Raw genomic sequence first — 21845 nt, 5'->3', positions numbered from 1 at the left:
TTTGCGTGGTGTGGCTCACCATCTACCAATTCTGAGGTTGGGGGTTCAATTCCTAAACATTACCACTAGGTGTGATTCAACTTTCAAACACTCTTCATGGAAATTGTAACATAAGGTGGCAAGGAAGCCGAAACAGGATCATGACAGTCTATCTTTGACCTGGTTTGTAAAACATTCTTGAATAGTTTGCAGGAAAACATGCAGTATTTTTTTCCCCATGTGAGTGCCTTTGTCCACTCACCTGTCTCAGCAGTAGTGCACTAACATCTGTATCCCTAACCCTAACCCTAACCCTAACCCTAACCCTAACCCTAACCCTAACCCTAACCCTTAATTGATGAGTGAGTGTATGGCATTTACGGGCTAAATAGGAATAAAAATTCTTGCTGTATAACACACTTTTATGCAAAGCTATTTTAATATTCCTTCCAACTCTCTCTGTGTGAATGCTGGTAAGGCGCTGAGCAGTTCATCAACAAACTCTCATTTATTCCCGTCTTTGTTTTCAAACCACTCTATGATCGATAGCCAGTGTGTTTGTGTGTGTTTGTGTGTGTTTGTGCGTGTGTGTGTGTGCGTTGATACATTTAGCCGTATTTACTGGCAGCTATTTCAGCCACGCTACATCACTCAGACATTTTTTTTTTCATTTGTCACGAGGTCCGTGACACGTATACATCAATGGCGTGGTGGGCATCGGCTAAGGACGCTCAATATTTTATTGATCGGTGCGCCCCACTGTATGCTATTCACTCAGCAAGCCACAGCATCAGCGCTCCATTGATTTATAGTAGGCCACATGTGACAAACCCTTTGGAAGAAAAGTCCATGGAAACAGTCACTTCTTTCCTGCAAGTTTAAGCTCCACCCATAACGATCAACTGCTTTGGACTCGACTAAATGACATGATCGTATAAATTGTCGGATTCTCAATGTTCACCAAACTGAGTGTGTTGGATACCTGGCAAGCTCTAGCTGAAGGAAAGTCGTGTCAATTGTTGATTTCACATTGTTCACCAAACTGAGTATGTTGGATACTTGGCAAGCTCTAGCTGAAGGTATTTGTGCTCTAACTTGTCATGTTTTGGTCAAATAGTTGAGATCTTGATGATTGAATTGATGTAGTGAATAATTGTGTATGCTTTAAATGCTGACTAGAACTGTGTTCTTAAATGTTTTTGCTAAACAGCACTTTATTCACAAAGAGAGTGGTCCAATTTAGGGATCAGCAGATCAGTCAATTTAAATTTATTCCCACACATGACTTTGTATATTTTTTCCAAGTTTTATAAGTTTCAAACTGGAAAATAAGAAACTTGTTTTGTTACACATCAATAATGTACATCAGAACTATACAACCAACTGCACTACGTTACCCTGACCGACACAATGTTGCTGAGATTTTGCTTCAAACTTTCTTTGTTATTGAATTATTCAGGTTGTTTGATTACTCAAGGGCAGACCACCATTTGTATGCATTGTAATGCTTATGACTCCCAAAATAATAATACATTATTATTTAGTGTTGTAGGCATATATATATGTATATATATATAACTCCATTTTTGTCTTTTGAAATACTATCGCCCGGCTGGTCTGATCAAGGGCATGTTCATGAGTAAAATAAAATTGAAAGTAATTAAGATTCATATATATATATATATGTATATATATATATATATATATATATATATATATATATATATATATATATATATATATATATATATATATATATATATATATATATATATATATATATATATATTATTAGGGTTTTGTGTATTTTTTTGGGGATCATCAGACCCCAGCTCAACAGGGAGTTATTTGGTATTCTGATGCTGAATTCTCTCAGGGTGTGGTTGTCCATAAGAATCATAAGAGAAAAGCTGAATCCACCTGAGCTCTCAACCCTGCAGTACATTCCGAGCCACAATTGCCTGCAGTGTAAATACAGAATCCATCTACTGCTTCATTCAGACCCTGTGGTCCGAACCAAAGCAGAAAAGAATCATCCAGATGCGTGGCTATCGGAGTCTCCATGCTGTCTTTGTGAGTCATATTCACATATGCATGAGCCTGCCAGTTTTGACTAACACACGCTTTCATATACAGATTTAGTTGGCATTTCCTCGCCTTTGTCCTGATGAGAGTTGGTGTGTTGTTATCTTCTATCAGCCTGCATTGTGTATGCCCATACATGCCTAGCCAAGTGATCGTGATAGCTTGTGAAAAGTAAACCTCAGACCCAGCCTCCGCAACATTGTCTCGTGTCAGAGTGGATAATGGACTGCAATGCATCATGGGTAAAAAGCCCAGCTTCTGGGTTTTATATTTATCCCCAAGCACGTTCTTGAAATTGAGTAATTTCATGGCTCATTCCTGGGCTTTTTGCCAAGGTATTGAAAAGCAGAGGCATCACAGATAACCCTCCGCTATACCTCCGACATATTAAAGCTCAAACACATGCTAATCATTTGCAGATGTACCACCGACTTGTTGGTAGTTGACACGATTTCTCTGCCGGTACCATCATTTCCTAGTCTGCTTTAACATATTCTGCGGGCATGAAATCACCTTGTGATGAAGTTTCGCCCACTTTTCCATCACATTTGAATAAGGATGACTGTGATTTCTACAAATAGAAATTTTAATGTGTGAGTTGAATATGCGATGCTGATGCTAATATTGCGCTAAAATATACCATTGCACTCCTCCACCAAGTACGTTATACAACTCTAGCCGATGGCAAGGATCTACAAAAATCCAACAAAAACTGTACCGACCGAGGTAAATGTTCTCTTCTGGAGTCAAATGAGTAATGTTAATCGAGTGTGGGGATTTGCCTCGGAACGACCTTCCCCAATGCTGTGCCAAATTGCTTAATTACCTTTTGTGAAGAAATACCTTTGAGATTTACCTGCCGCTCTGCACAGTAGATAGAGTACGCTTGTGCTGCCATGAAAAAATGATATGAGGTCACACTTCACTGGGTGGAGATGCTTTGACCTCTCTACCGTCTGTCTGCACACCGCACGCATCCCAGCACTCACACATATGCACGCACGCGCACATGCGCCAACACCTTGTATATGACTTTGTCCTTTAATTTGAGGCTTCTTACCTTCAACTGTGTTTCTTGCTCTGTTCTTCTGTTTTGTGCTAAGCTTTAAAAAAATGCATCTCCATCTATTGTCAAATGTTGTGTTAATTTATCATGGATTCAGCTAGAGCCCTTTCGGTCCACCCCACACCGGGAAATAAGTCTGCAGACGCCTTTTTTATTCTTTGCTAAATAATAGACTTCTTTATCATTCTTCCTGCCTCCTTTCGTCCGACAACCATTTTTCATTTCACGTTTCCCTTTGGGAAGTTGTTAAAGGCTTCTTGTCAAGGGTAGGGGGAAATAATTCAACATCAGTTAGTGACAAATAGGACAAAGTATATTTGGCAGTTGTCCAAGCTAATCAAGTACTGAGTGTTGAGACAGAAAGGTGACAGATGACTCGTGATGCTGACCAGTGAAGACGCTAATCACCTCTGAGATATGACTGGCAACGCTTGACTTCCATTGTAGTCCTGGCCAAGCGACAGGACCAGGTGCCAGATTTGGCCCCGGTCCACCTACCTGGTCCACTATGTTTGTTGCAGGTTGATATTTCCAACCCCTTTTCTTCAAAACTTTTGCTCAAATAAGTCTTCTTAGGTGCTTGTGGGTTTAAAGGTCAGAGTGCAAATATTTGTAGGGTACGTTAAAATTCACATTCTCATTATTAATATGTTTTGTGATACACCACTTTCCTCACATTGTCAACCACAGTTTAATTAACAGGTTTTAGTAATTAGTGTTTCCAAACGTACAGAAAGCTATATAACAATACGACATGTTTGTTTGGTGGTGAGCTGTGACATTTTTCTAATGTAAAATGGATGTCTTGACTCAAAGTTGGTTTATTAGAAACGATATGCCCAACTACATGATTTGATGGAGTCTAATTTAACAATCAGAATTTTACTCAGAGGGCAGTTGACAACTATGGATTTTTCTTGAAATTGTCTGTAACCTCTTCTACGAGGTTAAGAACAACAAGTCTATGATAGCTTGCGGTGCGAGTGCTTTATCTTCATTTTATGACTTCTGGAGCTCATAAGGTCTGATGAAAGGGCAGCGAATGAGACATGAGTGGAACGGAGATGAAATGATGCTCATCTCGCACTCTTGTCTGTCTTGCTTTGTCTGGTTCTTTTGTCTTTTTCTCTTCGATTGGCAGGTTTTTAGGCTTGCAGGGCGCTTTAGCTCCCCACGTTCCCTCTCCTGTTTCTTCCATCGCAGTCTGACTGGCAGTAATTACACGAGTTTGTCCCGACCACCCAAAAGACCTGCCAGTTACAAAAAGCCAGAGAAACATTCCACAGGGAAACAAGGAAAAAAAGCAGATGAAGTTACAAAAGCAGTAGTACATAGATAGTAGTAAATACGAGGCAATCATATCAGCACTTCCTGCAGGCTGTTTGTCATGTTTTCATCTTTTTTTTTTTTTTTTTTTGCCAGCATCATGGCAAAGCGAGCTTTGTCTTGTTTCAGCTGCTGACTGAAGAAACCGCTGAGTTGTGATAACACACGTCAGGTATTAATGATATGTCGAGAAATACTCTGAAAATACTCGGAAAAATTGGAGCTCCTTTGTTGTTAGATGGCTGGTTGACTTATTTTTCTTTGAAATATCTTTTTGACAACTTGCAGCTCAGTTGGTTCCTTTTTTTTTTGTGGAGATGAATGTCGATGGGGAAATGGATCGTACGACCAATTGAAATTGAATTGTATGAAATGACCTGTGTAAAACACCGTGTGCTACTTCCCTCTCTCGACTTATATCTCCTCTCAGCGGCGTCCAGCTTCAGCTTTTGCCGCGCCTCCCTGGAGCATACGTTGTCGGCTGAAGAGCTGAGCTACCAACTGCCGCGTCGGTCCGGGGGCAGCAACTTGACCTGGCATGACGGCCGTTGCCAGAAGACAGCTCACACGCGTACCGTCAAACTGCTGCAGCAGCCCGGCACAGAGGGCATCCAGGTACTAAGGCGAAGGCCAAATCGTTTTGTTAGATTAAACTATGATAACTCAATTTTTGTCTTTTGAAATACTATCGCCCGGCTGGTCTGATCAAGGGCATGTTCATGAGTAAAATAAAATTGAAAGTAATTAAGATTCACCCGTTCTTTTGTAAATAATTAATTGATTAAAAGGTTCAGCTCACTGCTTTTCCCTATACTTACTTCTTTCCTGCTGCTGATCTTACATCAAAAGGACGCAACAGATCTATTGAGAAGTGACTTTTGTGTTTTTAGAGTCCCAAGTGATAACAAATCTGTCGTTATTGCCGGAGGTGCAAGTAGAAATTTCCGTTTGCAAAGGTTGCTCACAACGTTGTTTCCTCCTGCCTGGAGGCAGCAATACACTTCCTGTGCCTCGCACCACACATAATGGAAGAAGGACACTCTCCATTGCCATGTTTTATCATTGGGCATGTGCTACCTTCAACCAAATTGCTCAAGATCAATGATACGGTCTTTGTCTCTCTATACACTGCAAATATGATGTGCCAAAATACCGTTGAACAGATTATATTTGACATATTATCTTGATCTTTTGAAAAACGTAATTCAGGCTAACACAAATTCTACTTGATGACTCAACACAGTCCTTGTTTAAATGGGTTTTAATGAAGAAAATAGTTTCTGCAGATTCATGATTAATGTCACATATTCACTTTTAGCTCATAAATTCTGCATTCATAGTATCTGTGTGAAGCAGATACATCAAGTTGTTCTGACCCAGTGATTGTATTCTATATGTCCAGCGTCTGTTAGTGTCAGAGGACGTCCATCCCTCGCTCGGGGTTAGCGACGCATCGAATCTCGAAGCTGGCAGAAGGGTTCATTGTTTCTCTGTTCTCACCTGAAAAAAAAAACTCATGAGAGGAGAGCTTCACCGCTTGTGATGTAAACACGCTCAGATATACAGACCTCGTTCGCTCTAGTGCGACAATTATGTCTTTTATAGTATATATCCTCGAGTTTGTGTTTTCGGCAGTCATCGGCAATTGGAATCTCCTCGGTGGCACCATGGAGGGACATAACAAGGTGTAAAAAGAAAACTATTCAAAGCATTCCGCTCCTTGTTTGAGTCAAAACAGCACATGACACCACCGACTCCTTTTCCTGGTCCAGCTGCTAACATGAAAGAGCGCCCATAGCCCAATGGAATATTCCCACCGGCCTTAAAAACACTTGCGGCCGGGAGGCTGTGAGATGTACACATTCTCTGCAGGTTTGTTTAATAATTCATGAGTAGGCCCTCAGCTTTAACAACTAGAAAAGGTTTCATAAAAGACGAGTGAGAAGCTGTTTCCATATGATTACGCAGCAGACGGATAATTAAACCTCTATACCATGAGGCTTATCGTTTCCTCGTGGCAACACGCCGCCTCATACATTATTAAAAATAGCTCTCTCGAGGTGTGCATGTTTATGCATTCACACTTTGCCCGTGCCTGCATTTTCGAGAGTCTTTGGGCATGCACGGACGGTGGCAGACTTGTGCCCTGTTCACGTCTGGTGGGAGTGATGATGAGATTATTCTTCATTACACTGTTTATTCACACTTCAGCGCTAATGAAGGAGCAGTTATGTGAAACCAGCCCATTGTTGGATTTAAGGTGCAACCTTGGGATTCCTTCTGGTCAATTTAACAGTGTTAATAGAACAACTCGATATACACAATCTCATATACAAACAATTGACCCATGGCACTGATGAAAGTCAATACACATAAAGTACCTGTGGACGGAGTGTGATGGTAAAACAGCTTCTCAAACTGGTGGTGAACTATAGTGCAGGATAGAAAATCTTTTTGCCGGGTGCTAATTTTGCAGTGCTGCTCCAATGTCAATTGGTTAACCATGTACTTGTAATTAAAAAAAAGCAACAACAAAAATAGATAGGACGTTTACTTCACTAAACTTTTGACCGAGAGATTTTTCATATTGCTTTGTCAATCTTCTTGTCACAATCAACTATACATTTAAACCCTGTCAAAGAAGACAACAAATTGAATTGTTGCATATTTAAAAATATTATTACCAATATTCATTCAGTCCTACTAGGGGGACAAGTGAAAAGTGTCGACCGGTCCGGTCCCTGGCTCGAGTTCCATCAGGCAGGGCATCCAGCTTAAAACTTTGCCAAACGATTATGAGGATTCAAGCGGAGGTGGGACGACATCAGGGATCAACTCTAAGCCCCTTGCTCTTTGCATTAGTGATGTATAGGCTGTCCGATGAGGTTAGACTGGATTCCCCCGTGGAGCATGATGTTTGCAGATGACATTGTGAGCTGCAGGGATAAGATGGCGGAACATTTAGAAAGGTGGAGGCATAGGCTGGAAAGGACAAGAATGAATATTTGCAGAAGACAAAAAATAAATGTAGGTGAATTAGAGTGCTAGAGGAGGAAAAGTGAGGCAACAGGAAGAAAAGAGGGTGGAGGATTTTAAATACTTGAGCGTCAACAGTCTAGAGTAATGGTGAGTGTGGTAAGAAGGTGAAGAGACAAATCCAAGCAGGTTGGAACAGATGCAGGAAAGTTTCAGGTGTAATATATCACCAAAGAGCCTCGATTTGTATGCAGGGAAAAGTTTATGACAGTGATGGCCCGGCCATGATTTATGAATTGGAGACAGTGGAAGAAACAACAGGAAGCAGAGCTGGAGGTGGCGGAAGATGTTGAGGACCTCATTCAGAGTCACCAGGATGGTTAGGATTAGAAATGAGCTCATCAGAGGAACAGCCAAGGTTATATGTTTTAGGTGAGAAGATTAAGAGAGTTGATTTAGATTGTACGGAAGGGAGAGTGTGAATTTATCGGTAAAAGAATGATGAGTATGGAGCTGCCAGGAGAAATTTAAACTTGTATTGATTCTTTTTTTTCATTTTTTTGTTTCATTGACCCACAAATAATTTCGGATTTTGTAACCCTTGCCGTTGGTAATACGGTATTTCAAGTCACTGTGCAAGGATCGTTATAATTCAATTGGGTGTGTGCATTGCTGCAGATGTGCCTCCAAATTGAGACATCTACCAAACAGATTTCTCTAACCAAATTTGTTTTTACACACACTACGCTATCCTTGTTTGCCAGATGAGGCGAGGAGCGGGCTCGCTAGGTGACCCCATAATGCTGTGTGACACAGCATGGAGGAAAAGCTTTTTTAGAGGAACAATTTAGGAAGTTTCAGTCACCCATGTGCTGTCTTATTAGGAGAAACAAGTGCAAGGAAAATTGGCATTTGTAAAGCAGTTTCCTCAAACTCCAAGGGTAAAGAAAGGCTAGTCGGGGATTTCTATTCCATGACTTTGCAAATTTATTTCACATGGTGGCAACAGACTGAAAATAGAAAAAAGTCCATTCATTTTCCTCATGCCACTTAGTATAAGCAGAATGTCTTGATCCTAGACTCCTACTTAATCGAGAGTTTGTGAAAACCCCATCTGTTCCTTTTTCCCTCGACTGAGTCTCTCTTACCAGACATTCTTATTTGTGTCCCCGGAGGGACCAAACAGAGGTCGTATGTTGACAAATACCTAACAACCTTTATTTATTTTTTTTGAAAGTATGTAAGACAAGACTGTGCATGTTGAACGACATCCGAAGCAGCAAGAGACAGAGAGGCTTTGGTGTCAACAGCGGATGAGAATGAAGGATGGGAAGGGTATGAGATATGCAAGCTCATGTATCAAATCATCTGTCACAGTGGGATCGAAGAGACAAGTTGAATCTAAAAAAAGCAAGAACTGAACAGAGATCAACTGTCAGTCGCAACAGAGGAGAATCAGATAACACTTGTTGTTCACATAAATGTAGACATATATATGTTCCATTTCTATTCAGTAACACGGAAAAATATTCTTTATGAAGTATTTTTCGGGGTGCAGAAAAGATGCGGAGAATTGCTCACATAAATTTTAGCCCCAGTTTGGTGAAACTATATAATCCTCATAAAATCACCCTTTAATACAATTTATAAAGAGCAGGCAATTGTCCGATTTTGTGACATAATGGAGGTAGGAGGGAGACAAAAAGAAGCATCAAGGATACACCGAGTTTATTTGACATGTGCAAAATCGTAATTGGCGTCCCCAGCAGCAATCACACATCAAAAAACGAATGCACAATAGATCATGCAATTTTGATTTTTAGCTGCAATCAGAGATTTGCTTCGAAATATATTAGATTTGTTTGACCATGATTGCTGAAAGCATGAGCAAAGGCTGAGAACTATAGTACTGCACTGTGGAGATATAGAGTTTTCCCAATTTTTCTTTTCTTTCATGTGGTATTTAGGTAAAATGGCGCCTAGTAATGCACTTGGCCACCTGACAAGAATCAATATTTTCCTATATATACACTAAGAACCCAAGCAAGCACTTTTGTTCATTTGTGAGTTCCTTGTGATGATTAGGCCCAAGTCCCAACAACCCACTGGGATATATTCCAGCTACCTTTAAGCATCTGGTTTTATCCATCTCAGGGGGAGGACCATTTTGCCACTTGACATCACACTTGCCACGTTTCAGGTCACAACCAATCACGGCTCAGCTTGAGAAAATTAGTGTGATTAGTGTGACTGTGATTGGTTGTTGGGAGGTTAAAAATACTCAAAATCTCTCGGGGAAATTGTAGAGGTAAAAAAAAAAATAGCACAATATTTTGCTTTTGCACATAACAGCAATGACAAAGAAAACGTTTGGCCAGTCGTATTGGCTCAGCATCGCTGCTAACTATTGTATTTGCCTTAAATTTAACCGAATGTGTCAACTTTTTAAACTTGTGGGATCAACTCAAACTTCTCCGCATAAAATCTTACTGTCTTGATAGACAGCAGGAAGACAATAAGTGCAGTATATACATAAGTGCCATCCTCCCATGTCTCATACTTCTTCTCCATATTGAGTTTCAGCATGGCCTTCCATTCCTCATTCTCATTTCTCCCTCGCTCCCTCCGTATGTAATGAATGAGGGAGCTCCTCCCACTGGACAGAATTAGGTCTCGGAAAAAGAGTGGGGGAGTCGACAAAGTGTGAACAGGATCAGAAGAGAATTGGCCAGAGGACATAGACACTGATGGATGGCCATAAAGGCACGCAAGAGTAGCAGAGGGGAGGTGGAGGCTTGAGAATTTGAGCATGATGTAGAACTATCACTCTGTTTGCCTTCTGCCAGCTTCTTTGACTCATGCACGCTACCTTAAAATTATGTTTTGTAAGTCTCTTGCCTGCCTTTTTACAAAATATACTTTATTCTTTTATTTATGCCACTTTGCAGTGTCACAATTTTAAGTAATGAAATAAAACCCTTCTTTTTCAAGTGTCAATGCACAGTTTATTTTATTCATATCCATAGACAAGAATTCAGTAGTCGACACCCCTTTCATCTTCTCGGCTTTCATGATCCAAAGAGGCAAACTGAGTTACTTTTTCCCCCCCTAAGGTGCCTTGAAATGAAGCAGTATCTTTCATAAGATGTATCCAATAAAAGTGAGCAGCAATGATCTGCCAAATACTTAATACTGTACTTCAGATGTAAAATTCAATGATGAATCCATCAAAATTAGAGCAAAGGTACAAGGGAGCACGCAGGAGATTGTACCAGGCACTTGCAGACCTCGCTCACTTATAAATAATCACTGTGATTAATCTTCATTTTGTGGATTTGAACATTGGGTGGGACTACATTTGCATATTTGCATTTTCACTCTCGCATCTGACAGAGACAATTTTTACCTTACTTAGTCCGCATTCATAGGGAATGTTCCAAACCTTTAACAACTTAATTGTAGTCAGTGATGGGGTGATAAATAGATGGATGTGTGTACTTATAATAAACAATTATAATGATGATGAGTGGAGCAGGAAAACTTGAACTTTCTGCATTTGGTTTGAATCCAGAGATGCAGCCCCAATTATTCTGGCTATGCAAGCAGTGTCTAATATGGGCTGCATTGAAAATGTGCTCCGGCAACTGGCTATGGGTCAACATTTTTTTATGAAGCCACAAGAGTACATGCACGCTTGCGCTTGTTTGCATAACATGTCTACAAAAATAATCTCCATGACATGTAGTTCGGCAATGGAGTAGAAGTTTTGGCAGCCGATCTGTGTTTCTCTCCTGTTTCACGCTTGGCTCAATCAGGACATTTTAATCCATGGATTTTATGTACAAATGAGAACAAACAACATCATGAGCAAGTGGGATGTTTTTCTCTACCCACAAAAAACAACCTTAAATCAGCAAATGTATTTTGCCTCTTGAGAAAGGAAAGAACATAATTATTACAACTACCTAAAATTAGTACCTGTAAAGTGTTTTGTAAATGTGACACTCCACAGAGAAGATTGTTGTTAACAACCTTGGCAAACGTGAGTGATTTATAAAATTGTAAATTAGGTTTCAAAGTAGAGAATAATCAATTCAGACATGTATATAATGTGTTCAGAAACAAAGCTCAGAAGAGTGGAAAAGCAGTTAGCACATCTTTCTCAAATTTCTGAGTTTGGAGCTTTTAATCCCGGTTTTGGCCTTCCTTTGTGGAGTTTGCATGGGCTCCCTATGCTTGCGAGTGTGACTGTGAATGTTTTTTTTGTTTTTTTCGTGTGGCCAGTCCAGGCCACTGGGATGAGCGCTATAGAAAATGGATGAATTATGAACTCTCATCACTTGGGCCAGACCAAATGAATCAAACTGCTGATTTAAAATCGGCAAGAAATTGTCCGATATTCCCCCCCCCTCCGTCTTAGACTTTAATGTGTTACAAAATAAGACAAAGATGGTGACAGTCAGCCATTCTTGTACAAAATGAGCAACATAATGGATTTCTTTCCTCTCATAAAGTTAACAAATGTCAACTCAAAGACAAAGTATTGTAAACCATTCAAGTGTTCAACCTGTAATTCATATCTTTATTGTCGTAAGCATTGAGGGACCCAAAACGAAGGTTTTCAATTCATTACATATTTTTTAATTAATCAGCCAATTGTCATCAGAATCAGAAATATTATCAGAATTTTACACCGCCAAATATCAGAATTGGCATTGACCTAAAAAAAAAAAAACAACATAACAACTGGGCCCTACTCACCACCAAAAGATCAGTCAACGTGAACATTCTCTTTGTGAAAGCAGAATTTGAAATTCTGCTTGTGGAGTCATCTTGCATCCACAAATGTGCTTAACTGGCTTGCTATTTCTGTACACCTTCAAACATCTCACAGGAAGCAGATAATGGGAATCTTTTTTTTCAGGTGCATCCAGGTGAAGCCTTCACTGTGTACCACACCAGCCCCACGTTGTCCAGTCTGTCCAAACCCGTGGTGCTGTGGACACAGCAGGACGTCTGCAAGTGGCTTAAGAAACACTGTCCTCACAACTACCTGACCTATGTTGAAGCCTTCTCTCATCACGCCATCACAGGTATTCACCTAACATGCACTGTATCTGTAATTGCACTCACAGCTTGCGCCATTTCAAAGGACAGAAACGTTGCGTGACTATGGCAGTCAGACTTTGTTGTGAATCAGTGCAATAAAGGGCTTGGCATATCTGGATTTGCAAATTTTATTTTAAGGTATGTGGTCGCACAGCTTAGTTGGGTTTGTGGCTCCACAGCTTAGCTTGCTCAACTGGAAGCACGTTTGCAGCCGAATCTCAATGCAAAGGAGATTGAGAAGGCATTCATGTGTGGTCCTAAAAGAACTACAGACTATTTTTGGTCAAGAAAGCTGTGAGAGAAAAAAAAAAAAAACTTGGGTCAGTCGTCATTATGAATTAAAACAATACCTCCCACGAAACAGTCAAGCTATGTCATAAAAAGTTATTTTCAAATCCAAACTACGGTGGTCCCTTGAGATATGAGTGTATTTTGTTCCTTGACAGCTCATAACTCAAAACACTCATACCACAAATCTCTTTCCCAATTGAATTGAATGAAAATGCCATTCATATATTCCCGGCTTCCTATAAATATATTTTAAGAAAATAGCATTTAAAGATGTCATACTTTATAAAAACATACAGTAATTACATCTAAATACAGCTAAATATTCAAAATGATTGGCCATGATTTGGAGAAAAAAAAAAAAAGTCTCAATGTGTGCATATGGCGAGTACCAATACAATTGTCATACTTGCGCATTCACAGAAGGGTGGCGGATCCGAGCAATGGCCCCAAGATGAATTCTCTGTCGGTATCATCTTTTGTTCAGTGACCCAAACGTAATCATGTCTCTCAGTAAGCGTACCATCGCAGCGGAACAAGCTGCCTGAGGAGATCAGTGTCGCCATTCAATTTGCACTTGAACATTTGGGACATCATTTTTCAGAGTGGGCTTTTTATTTAATCCTTTTATCAAACCTCTGTCCCTTTTTTTTCCCCGATAAGATACAAAAAAAAAAGTTGCTGTTGCAAATCCTTGTGGAAGTCAGCTGGTATTCAAGTGATGTCTAACAGTATATTGAAGTATAATGTCAAATAACATCATTGGGCATTACAAATCCATAACAGGCAGCTGCTTGTTCACTTTTAAACACAACATCTATGATCTCGGCACCCTCACAGCGGCCGAGAGACTTCGATCTTTTGCTCCTCTCGCTACCCACAAAGCTTCAACGTGGCAATAAAAGTCTGCACCTCTTGTTTGCAAAATATCAATGTAAAGGCAGCTAAGGTGTATTCTGATTAGCACAGAAGTGAGCAGTAAGGAATACAATCTCTTCAAATGATGTAAATAGCACCACTAGCGCTAAGTTGAGGATCTTAATTTTTCTGCTTTTCACAGTGCCTATCTGGATGCAAAAGCCTCATTTGCCATTGGAAGTGTTAATATGCAATTTGTTTTGACTGGTGATCTCTATTGAGCAGCTTTTGTTTTTGTCTTTCTCCTCTTTTGACAGCTCTTCCCAATCTGCATGCAATTAATGAGAGCCGTAGCACGTCTGTGGAGAATTGATTTGAATTCCATTCGACTGCTTTGTCTCATTTATGCACGCATATAGCAAGGGCATTGTGTCTCGAGGACAAGCTGGTGCAAGCGCTCACAAAGGAGGGGGAGAGGGTGTTGGAAGAGCTTGGGTTGGTTTTTTTTGTGGATGCAAGCACAAGGTTTGTGAGGAAAAAAATATGACTGCGCAGAAAATCAATAGGATATTGGTGTCAGTTTATTACAAAATGGGTTTGCTTCACACTACCTGCGAGGAGCATTGGAGGTTATAAACAATGGACTGGGTCTAAGCAGGAAATTTGAGGTTTGACTTGATTGTGATGGATGAGCGTGCGATTGTATGCAGAGCAGCAATGTCGATTTGTGAGCAAATAGAAAACAAAAGAACCTCAGACGAAAGTGGCCTCAATTTGCCTTTGCGGATGATTTTTAAAGCCCAAAAACAGAGCTATGGGCCATCAATATGAGGTGCTCATATAATTCTATCTTTTAAAATATGACCGCTAACTCTCTATTAAGACCATTTCTTTGTAAGGTGTAAAATGGGGCGGAGGAGAAAGTACTGATTGATCAGTCTTGCTGTTTTTTTCCTTTTGTTTTCTTGTCTGCTGACCTTTCATAGCGACATGTAGGGTTACAGATGGAAGAAGTGCTGGAGAGACTTCACCACTCTGCTGAGTGACGTCAATGATCACTAGGTGTGGGAGGAGTTTGGTGTGGCCATGGAGAATGACCTCCGGTTAGCTTCGAGGAAATTCTGAGATCCTGCACCGAGTGGAGGAGTTCAAGTATCTTGGAGTCTTGTTCATAAGCGAGGGCAGGATGGGGCGTGAAATCGAAATGGATGGATGGATGGATGGATGGATGGATGGATGGATGGATGGAGATGAGAGCTTCATGAGTAATGACTATAATTATATCATTTGGGAGCTGCGACGGGTATGATGGATTTTGCTTTCTGCAGTGAAGGACATTACCTGCTTGTATTAATGTGTGTGTGTGTGTGTGTGTGTGTGTGTGTGTGTGTGTGTGTGTGTGTGTGTGTGTGTGTGTGTGCGTGTGTGGCGAGAGGTGCGCACGTCAGTCGCTTGAAGCACCTTTTTTTTCATATGTTAACGTGAACGCAGGCTGCTTGTAAAATGTGCTCGCCGTGGGAAATGGTTTGTTAAAAAAGTGTCTCCCCTGTGTTAAATGCCAGCTCTGTTATAAGTCCGATGTAGAACGAATGCTTCCTTCTTCATTCCAGACCTTTTACTACCACTAATTGGAAATCTGCAGTGTAGATTTGGATTAGGCTGTGACTCTCCAGGCTGAATTACAAAACATGCCTATGAGCTTTTAAGTTTCCCTCAAAAGTCAAGTGAAATTTGTTTCTTTACAATGATAAGTTCTATGCGCCTTAAAGTGTACCCATGGGGGTCCTACATTGAGGTTTTGCTGGGAAAATGAAGCAATAATATAAAGTTTGATCAATAGCTAGTGTCCCCATTTTTGTGTCTAGTCTTGTATTTGCCAAAGTAATCGCCCTCTCGACCATTTAATGCACGGCACCATATTGGAATGGATGACGTCATGTCGTTGACAAGGCCAAGGCCCTTTCACTTCAAGGTGAAGTTTAAAGCCCGGCGCACAAGGCGTTTAGTATTTTGCCATCTGTGCCTCGCCTAATCTGATGAGATTTGGACACAGATATGAAATGAAGTTTGAACATTTCTGTGGATTTTTCTATAAATTCCTGCCCAATGTGCAAACGGGGTCAGATCCAGATTAAACTTCATTTGGCATTACAGCGTTTGACAGCAGGAACACAAATTCATTTACCAATGAACACACGATGCTAATAACTGGCTATCCCTAAATTCCTACTATTAAATATAGTCATGTTCTTATTGATTCCAGACTGCCCTAACCTTTGAACCCGTTTGTTGAAGGCTATTATGTTAAACAAGAATCCCATCTCCTCTTGACAGGGCGAGCCTTGCTGCGTTTGAACGGGGAGAAGCTCCAGAGGATGGGAATCGTCCAGGACACCCTAAGACAGGAAGTCCTCCAACAAGTCCTCCAGCTTCAGGTTCGAGAAGAAGTCCGCAATCTTCAGCTTCTCAGTCGGAGTAAGTAACAAAATAATCATGTTTGTTGCGTGTGGTGGGGGGCAGGGGGTGGTGGTCTGTACTGAGAAGAAACAGTCAGATTTGATTTAGCTTTGGCGAAATTGACAGCCTGGGAGCAGGTGTGCCTTCCGTGACATATATAGAAAGAGAGGCAGTGTGTGCTTCATTGATGGCAGGATTTAATTTGCTGCCCTACCCAGGAGTGACAGGTTCAGTAAACTTTTTTTTTTTTTACGAGTCATTGTTATTCAAAACTGGCATTTGCAAACCCTGATGTTCACTCCAGAGTGTTGCAGTTGCTTTACGGTCCATTAACATTTTGTCCTCACAATTCAGTTCACTCGTAGGAAAACTGTTTTATTGCTAATGTAATGCTCCCATAATCCACACGTAGTAGCAGATCAGGGATGCTCACATTTCATTGTTGTCTTAATCCACAATTTAAAAAGAGCAGGAGGGATAACTCATACTTTGTTTTCTTTGGAGCAGAATCCTCAACAGGGTATCGGTACAGGCAAACAAATATTTAAATTAACATTCCTGACTGATAAATGCAAAAGGAAAACAGAAAAAATGATACATGAATAGAAACATGTTATTTAGCTGTTCATTTTGTTTGGGCATGACATACTTAACTTTAACCCTGAAATGGATTTTTAATTTGAAATGAAATGTAGGTCTTAAATTGATTTTATTACAGTCATGCCATTGTAGTCATGCACTGAATTACTCAATGGGTGAGACTATTTTTTTTTGAGGGGGGGCTCATGCTCGTGACATAAAAAATCCGTCCTGGATGTCCGCTTGTGTAGCCCGTGCCAAAAAACGCTACTGTGTAATGCTTCAACTCAGAAAACAATAAAAACAAAAAAAAAGTATATTGTGTTTTTAGCTTGATGGGGATTTATTAAGTCACTCTTGATTATTAGACACGAGACTGATATATCTCATTCCATTTCTTGACAGCATGACGCTCTCAAAATACTGATGGTTGTGGGGTGTTTTTTAAACTATAAAATTACTTCACACAGGAGTGGACTTTGAGATAAGTGAATTCATGGTGAAAAAGCGACATAAATTATGTCCAGCCAAAGCAAAGCTTTTTCCAATTAATCAGTCTCATAATTAACAAATAAAACCAATCAGCGGCATTTGATTAAGAATTTCGGATGAAGGAACAACACGCAGAACGACACGGTGTTTGTAAGACATTAACATTTGAAATAAATGCTTGTAATTTAGATCAAATTATAGATTCACGTATTCACTTTAGACTGCTACTAATACAAATTTGTTCCAGTGACTGGTCATAATTGACAATTAAAGTTTGTAAAAAAGTGCTATTCAGATTAAAATCAAAGTACGGTTGGCCTGACTTGTTTGCATGAAAGAAGCAGACAGTCAACTAATAGACAATTTATTGAATTTACATTCACTGATCTCCCCCCCCCCAAAAAAAACATGTTGGTATCCATCTGAATTAAACTAAATTTAAGTGGGAGCTTTTGAGTTGACGTTGGACTGGAATGCAAACTAAAGTGTAGTGTGTGTGTTCGTTTTATTTTACTTTTAGTCAAGGGACATATTTTGCTGCTTGTACATAGTTGTTACCTTTTTTTGAAACAAAAGTGTTGGAGCTTGTCCAGTATGCGGAATAAAGTTTGAACACACCGCACAGCAGGACAGAATAAGAAGACGGAGCTCCGATTGGGTTTGAGCTGTATGACAGAAAAATTGACGAGCTGAAATTGATAGATCAGAGGATAATGAAGCAGTGCGCAGAGAGAAAACTTTGTCTGACAGCACATTTATTCACTGGCTGCATGTCTCTGCCTTCCATTATGTGCTAATCAGTCTGTGACAGGCGCGCTTGCGAGAAGCGCCATTATAACGTTTCGCAGTCGATATTGAGCCGCCGTACTAATTACAGGACAGCAAATTAGAGTTTCAAATGTTATTCACCACGCAACACCTAGAGAGTTAAACCGAGAAAATTGACTTTTCGCTGAGTGAAAAGATGTTTGTTTTTTTTCATGGTGGGGTTATCAAATGGTTTCTGAAGCACACTTTGTACAGGAATGATGTGGCTACAATGAACTCATCTCATGCTTGGTTTTCACATCAAAGGGCAAACGGAGAAGATGAGAAACTTCATAAAACATTGATATCAAGATGACATGGAAACTGATGAACCTTTGAACCTCCAGTGATGACAAGAGTGTGTAAAAATGTTACGTCTGCAGAAGCTGTTGAAGCACACTCCCTTTTTTTTTTTCTTTTTTATTCAACAAAACTTGAAGCAAACTTTCAGGTCACGCTTAAAGAAGCCATATACTGCTGAGAATTCACATGTGTAAAATTTTAAATCGGAGCATCAAAGTAGAATGCAAATGTATGTAAGCGAGCGTACCGGACATAAACTTATTCAACCTTCAGTGCAGTACTTTCACCCCTTTCATGTTTGAAATCTATTGCCCCGCGCATTTGCAGCATAATCTCTGGCATGTATTTTTAGACTTGACTTTCCACGCTTTCCAGCCCGGTGTATTGTGTCACGTGTGCCGTGAAAGGTAAAGGGGAGTCTTCCAGAGTCCAAAGCCTCTTAGCTCTCCCAGTGTGACATCGGCTTTGCAGGGGTCGCTGTAACATCTGGATTGCTTTGGGACTGTAGGGCGGAAGGGTTGGAACCGGAGTTGAAAGCTCCTCCTCGTTCATATCTCTTGCTTGTTGGTTTATCATTATAATAAATTGTCAGTTCCTCCTTTCTTCTCAACACATCAAATTTTTATCAAAGTCTATCTTTGTATGCAGCCATCTGCCATCCCTCACTAGTCATTAAAGCCAGATGACTGTTATACCCCGCCCCCATTGCATCTTTGACTGTTTGTATTATGATAACAAAAAGATGATTCAGTTAGTTTGCTTTGGATTGACTCATATGAACTTACAAGGTGCGAATATGACGTATCAAAGCACACATTTGGTGGCTGGTTATATCTTGCATTCTTTCCACATCTTCCTTTGGGAGCTCATTTAAAAGATTTCCCATCAGAGAAATGTTTCTGCACACGCCTGCAGTCATATCTCCAGCCACTTTATTTTTCTGCCTCTGCGTGTCGTGGCTCAGGTTCACCCGAGTGCCGCACTCGCATCTGTCTGTGCCCGGGAAACAGGTGGCGAGTGTTTGTCGGCTATCACGAGAGAGAAGCTCGTAGCCGAAAATGCAGACAGTTTATTCGAAGAAAGTGTGACCGCCTAATGACGCTTGATGTCGGGAGTTGGCTGGTTGTCAGGGAAACCGTCTGGTTTCATCTGTAGTTTTCTGAGAGGTAGATTATAACATTGTGTGAGCTTGTTATCCCGTGCTGTCACATAATAATCGGCGTAGTATTAAGCAACAAACCAAAAAGGGAAAGGCTTGGTTTAATAAGAATAAAATATCAGTTGCTGCCCGCTTTATTCACGATTCAACAATTGTGTTCTTGCTATATTTTGGAAGATTAATTTGATCATAAAAATCCGTCCACCCATCCATTATCCGAGCAGCTTCATCCTCATGGTCGCCAGCCAGTCGCAGGGCACACATAGACAAACAACCACTCACAATCACACCCAAGGATAATTTAATATATATCATAATAATAATCATCATCATCAGTATAATATAACCCCTTAAGCAACACATATTTAAACACAAATGGTGCAGCAGCACATTTAGTATAACAGTATTCACAGTCATATTATCTAAGAAGAGCGGACGAGCTGAAACAAGACGTGACGTGTATACTGTACAGTAAAGGAAAAACGGGACTCGATAATATTGTGCTTTATAAAGACCGTAACGACACAAAAATAAAGTCTTTGTCACACTGCTTCAATTGAATGGCCATTGTACATACAGCATTTAAGAAAAACTTGCCTCGGGTTTGAGCCTCCAGCACAACAATTAACTAATAAAAAAATAAACAAAACCACAAAAACACACATATGTCTGTTTTATTCCTATGAAATAGAGAAAATGCATTTTGACGAGTGATACTTTTCAAACGAATTATGTGCTGTTTTTCTTTCTTTCTCCTCTCCTCAGCCTCCTTTGGAAACTTCTCTTAGCTCATCGTGTGGTCCACTTGTCCTCAGCCCCTGTCAGAAAAACTCCATGGAGATAGATGCTTCTGTCTTCACATTTGCAACGGAGAATTAAGCCTAGGAAAAGCCTGTTGACTACACGCCAACCAGTCTGCTGGATTCTCATTCAACGCTGGTTTACCAGACCTCCGGGTGAGAGACAAAGCCTCGCTCAAGGCCGGAATACCAACTGTAGCATAGCGATAACAAGGTGATCATCTGAAATCGTCTGGTTTCGGTCTAAGTAGCAAATCTATCCTTGTTAGTGGGATTGATAGGTACACAAGATCCATTCCAAGAGTTGGATCAAAATCTCTGCTTTTACAAAGTTAATGATAACAATAATTGTATTTGACAGTTTCAATTAAAACTGAGCATTATTTTGAAATCGAAACGGTGAGGTAGTCAAGGTTGTAGTTGGCAAGTTTAACTTTTTTTTTTTAACATAAAGTTTAACGTTTGAAACAAAGGGTGTTGAGACCATCGTTTAAATTATGTGTGTATATATGATAACTTGACACAAACATTTTCCTCTCAGGATTTGAGATCACTGATGGATGACTAATAGCAAATATTATCATCAGACGTTTTATATTGTGATTGAATTAGACTAGATTGACTATGTAGCGAGATACTATAATACAGCACGTTTGAGGATTGTAAAATAACATGCAGTGTAAGCAAGTGCATTCTCACAGAAGCTTGTGCTTGTTTCCATGGGACAAATCCCAAGGGCAGGCAAGTATAATGTGATGATCTCGTTGTCTACGCTTGATCAAGCAATAATTTAAATGTAATTACACAATGAGGACTAGCTGTTAGGGCTAAGTAAGATACATTGAAATGCGTTATTTTGTAGTCTGTGCACTGGGAAGAATGATGTTTATGCTTTTGCCTGTTGTAGAGGCAGCATTTTAACTGCCTTGCAGTGTTGTTCAAGAACGTTACTGGAAGTCATCTCCCTGTTAAAGAAAAGGACAAACCCCAATTGTATTTTACACATCTCTATCCCCACATGGCACTGTGATTTTAAAAAAAGCTTCAAAATGGTGTAATACCGTGACAGCTACACAGATAGAAAATTCCCGAGTTGACTCGAGTGAGCGCGTTTGACGTCAGTATTAGACAAGACGCAGACAGCTGTGTAAGCTGATGAGGAGGGTGCTACATTCTCATTCATCCAGAGACAAAGTCTCAAAAAATAAGACTGCAGACAACTTCCATCCATGTGGACCTTTATAGACAGATGTAACAAGTGCAAGAGACTGTTAAATGGGGGGGGAAACACTTATCGTAATATTGCCGATGTACTTGATGGTTGATGTGTGTTGAAGTATCAAAAAGATGTAAGAAAAATAAAAGATGACTTTTTTTTTTAACATAAACTACTCAAGTTTAAGAATTTTTGACTCCCTCAAACAAATGCCGGTCACCTGTTCCTCACTCCTCTTTTATTGTGAAATGTTTTTATTGGTGCTGTCAAGGGATTAAAATATGTAATTGTGATTAATCACATTTTTGTAAATTCACACTTAATTGCTTATTTTATTTATTGTAA

The 21845-nt window shown here is 40.1% G+C and overlaps 1 protein-coding gene across 1 annotated transcript in view; it reads left to right on the top strand.

Moving 5' to 3' along the window:
- Nucleotides 1-21642, top strand: part of LOC147062490 (sterile alpha motif domain-containing protein 10-like) — a 32309-nt gene extending 10667 nt beyond the window's left edge. Inside the window, exons 2-5 of the mRNA XM_085919030.1 lie at nt 4887-5071; nt 12357-12525; nt 16022-16162; nt 20250-21642. Coding sequence (XP_085775156.1) covers nt 4887-5071; nt 12357-12525; nt 16022-16162; nt 20250-20272 — 518 coding nt within the window. The 3' untranslated portion in view covers nt 20273-21642. The remainder of the gene's footprint in view (nt 1-4886; nt 5072-12356; nt 12526-16021; nt 16163-20249) is intronic.
- Nucleotides 21643-21845: the final 203 nt, after the last annotated feature.

This window comes from Syngnathus leptorhynchus, chromosome 1 (assembly GCF_054491065.1).
Source record: "Syngnathus leptorhynchus isolate UIUO chromosome 1, UIUO_Slep, whole genome shotgun sequence".
NCBI classification, from domain to species: Eukaryota; Metazoa; Chordata; class Actinopteri; order Syngnathiformes; family Syngnathidae; genus Syngnathus; species Syngnathus leptorhynchus.
Note: the sequence above shows the minus strand (reverse complement) of the source record. Positions and strands in the feature narration are given on the sequence as shown.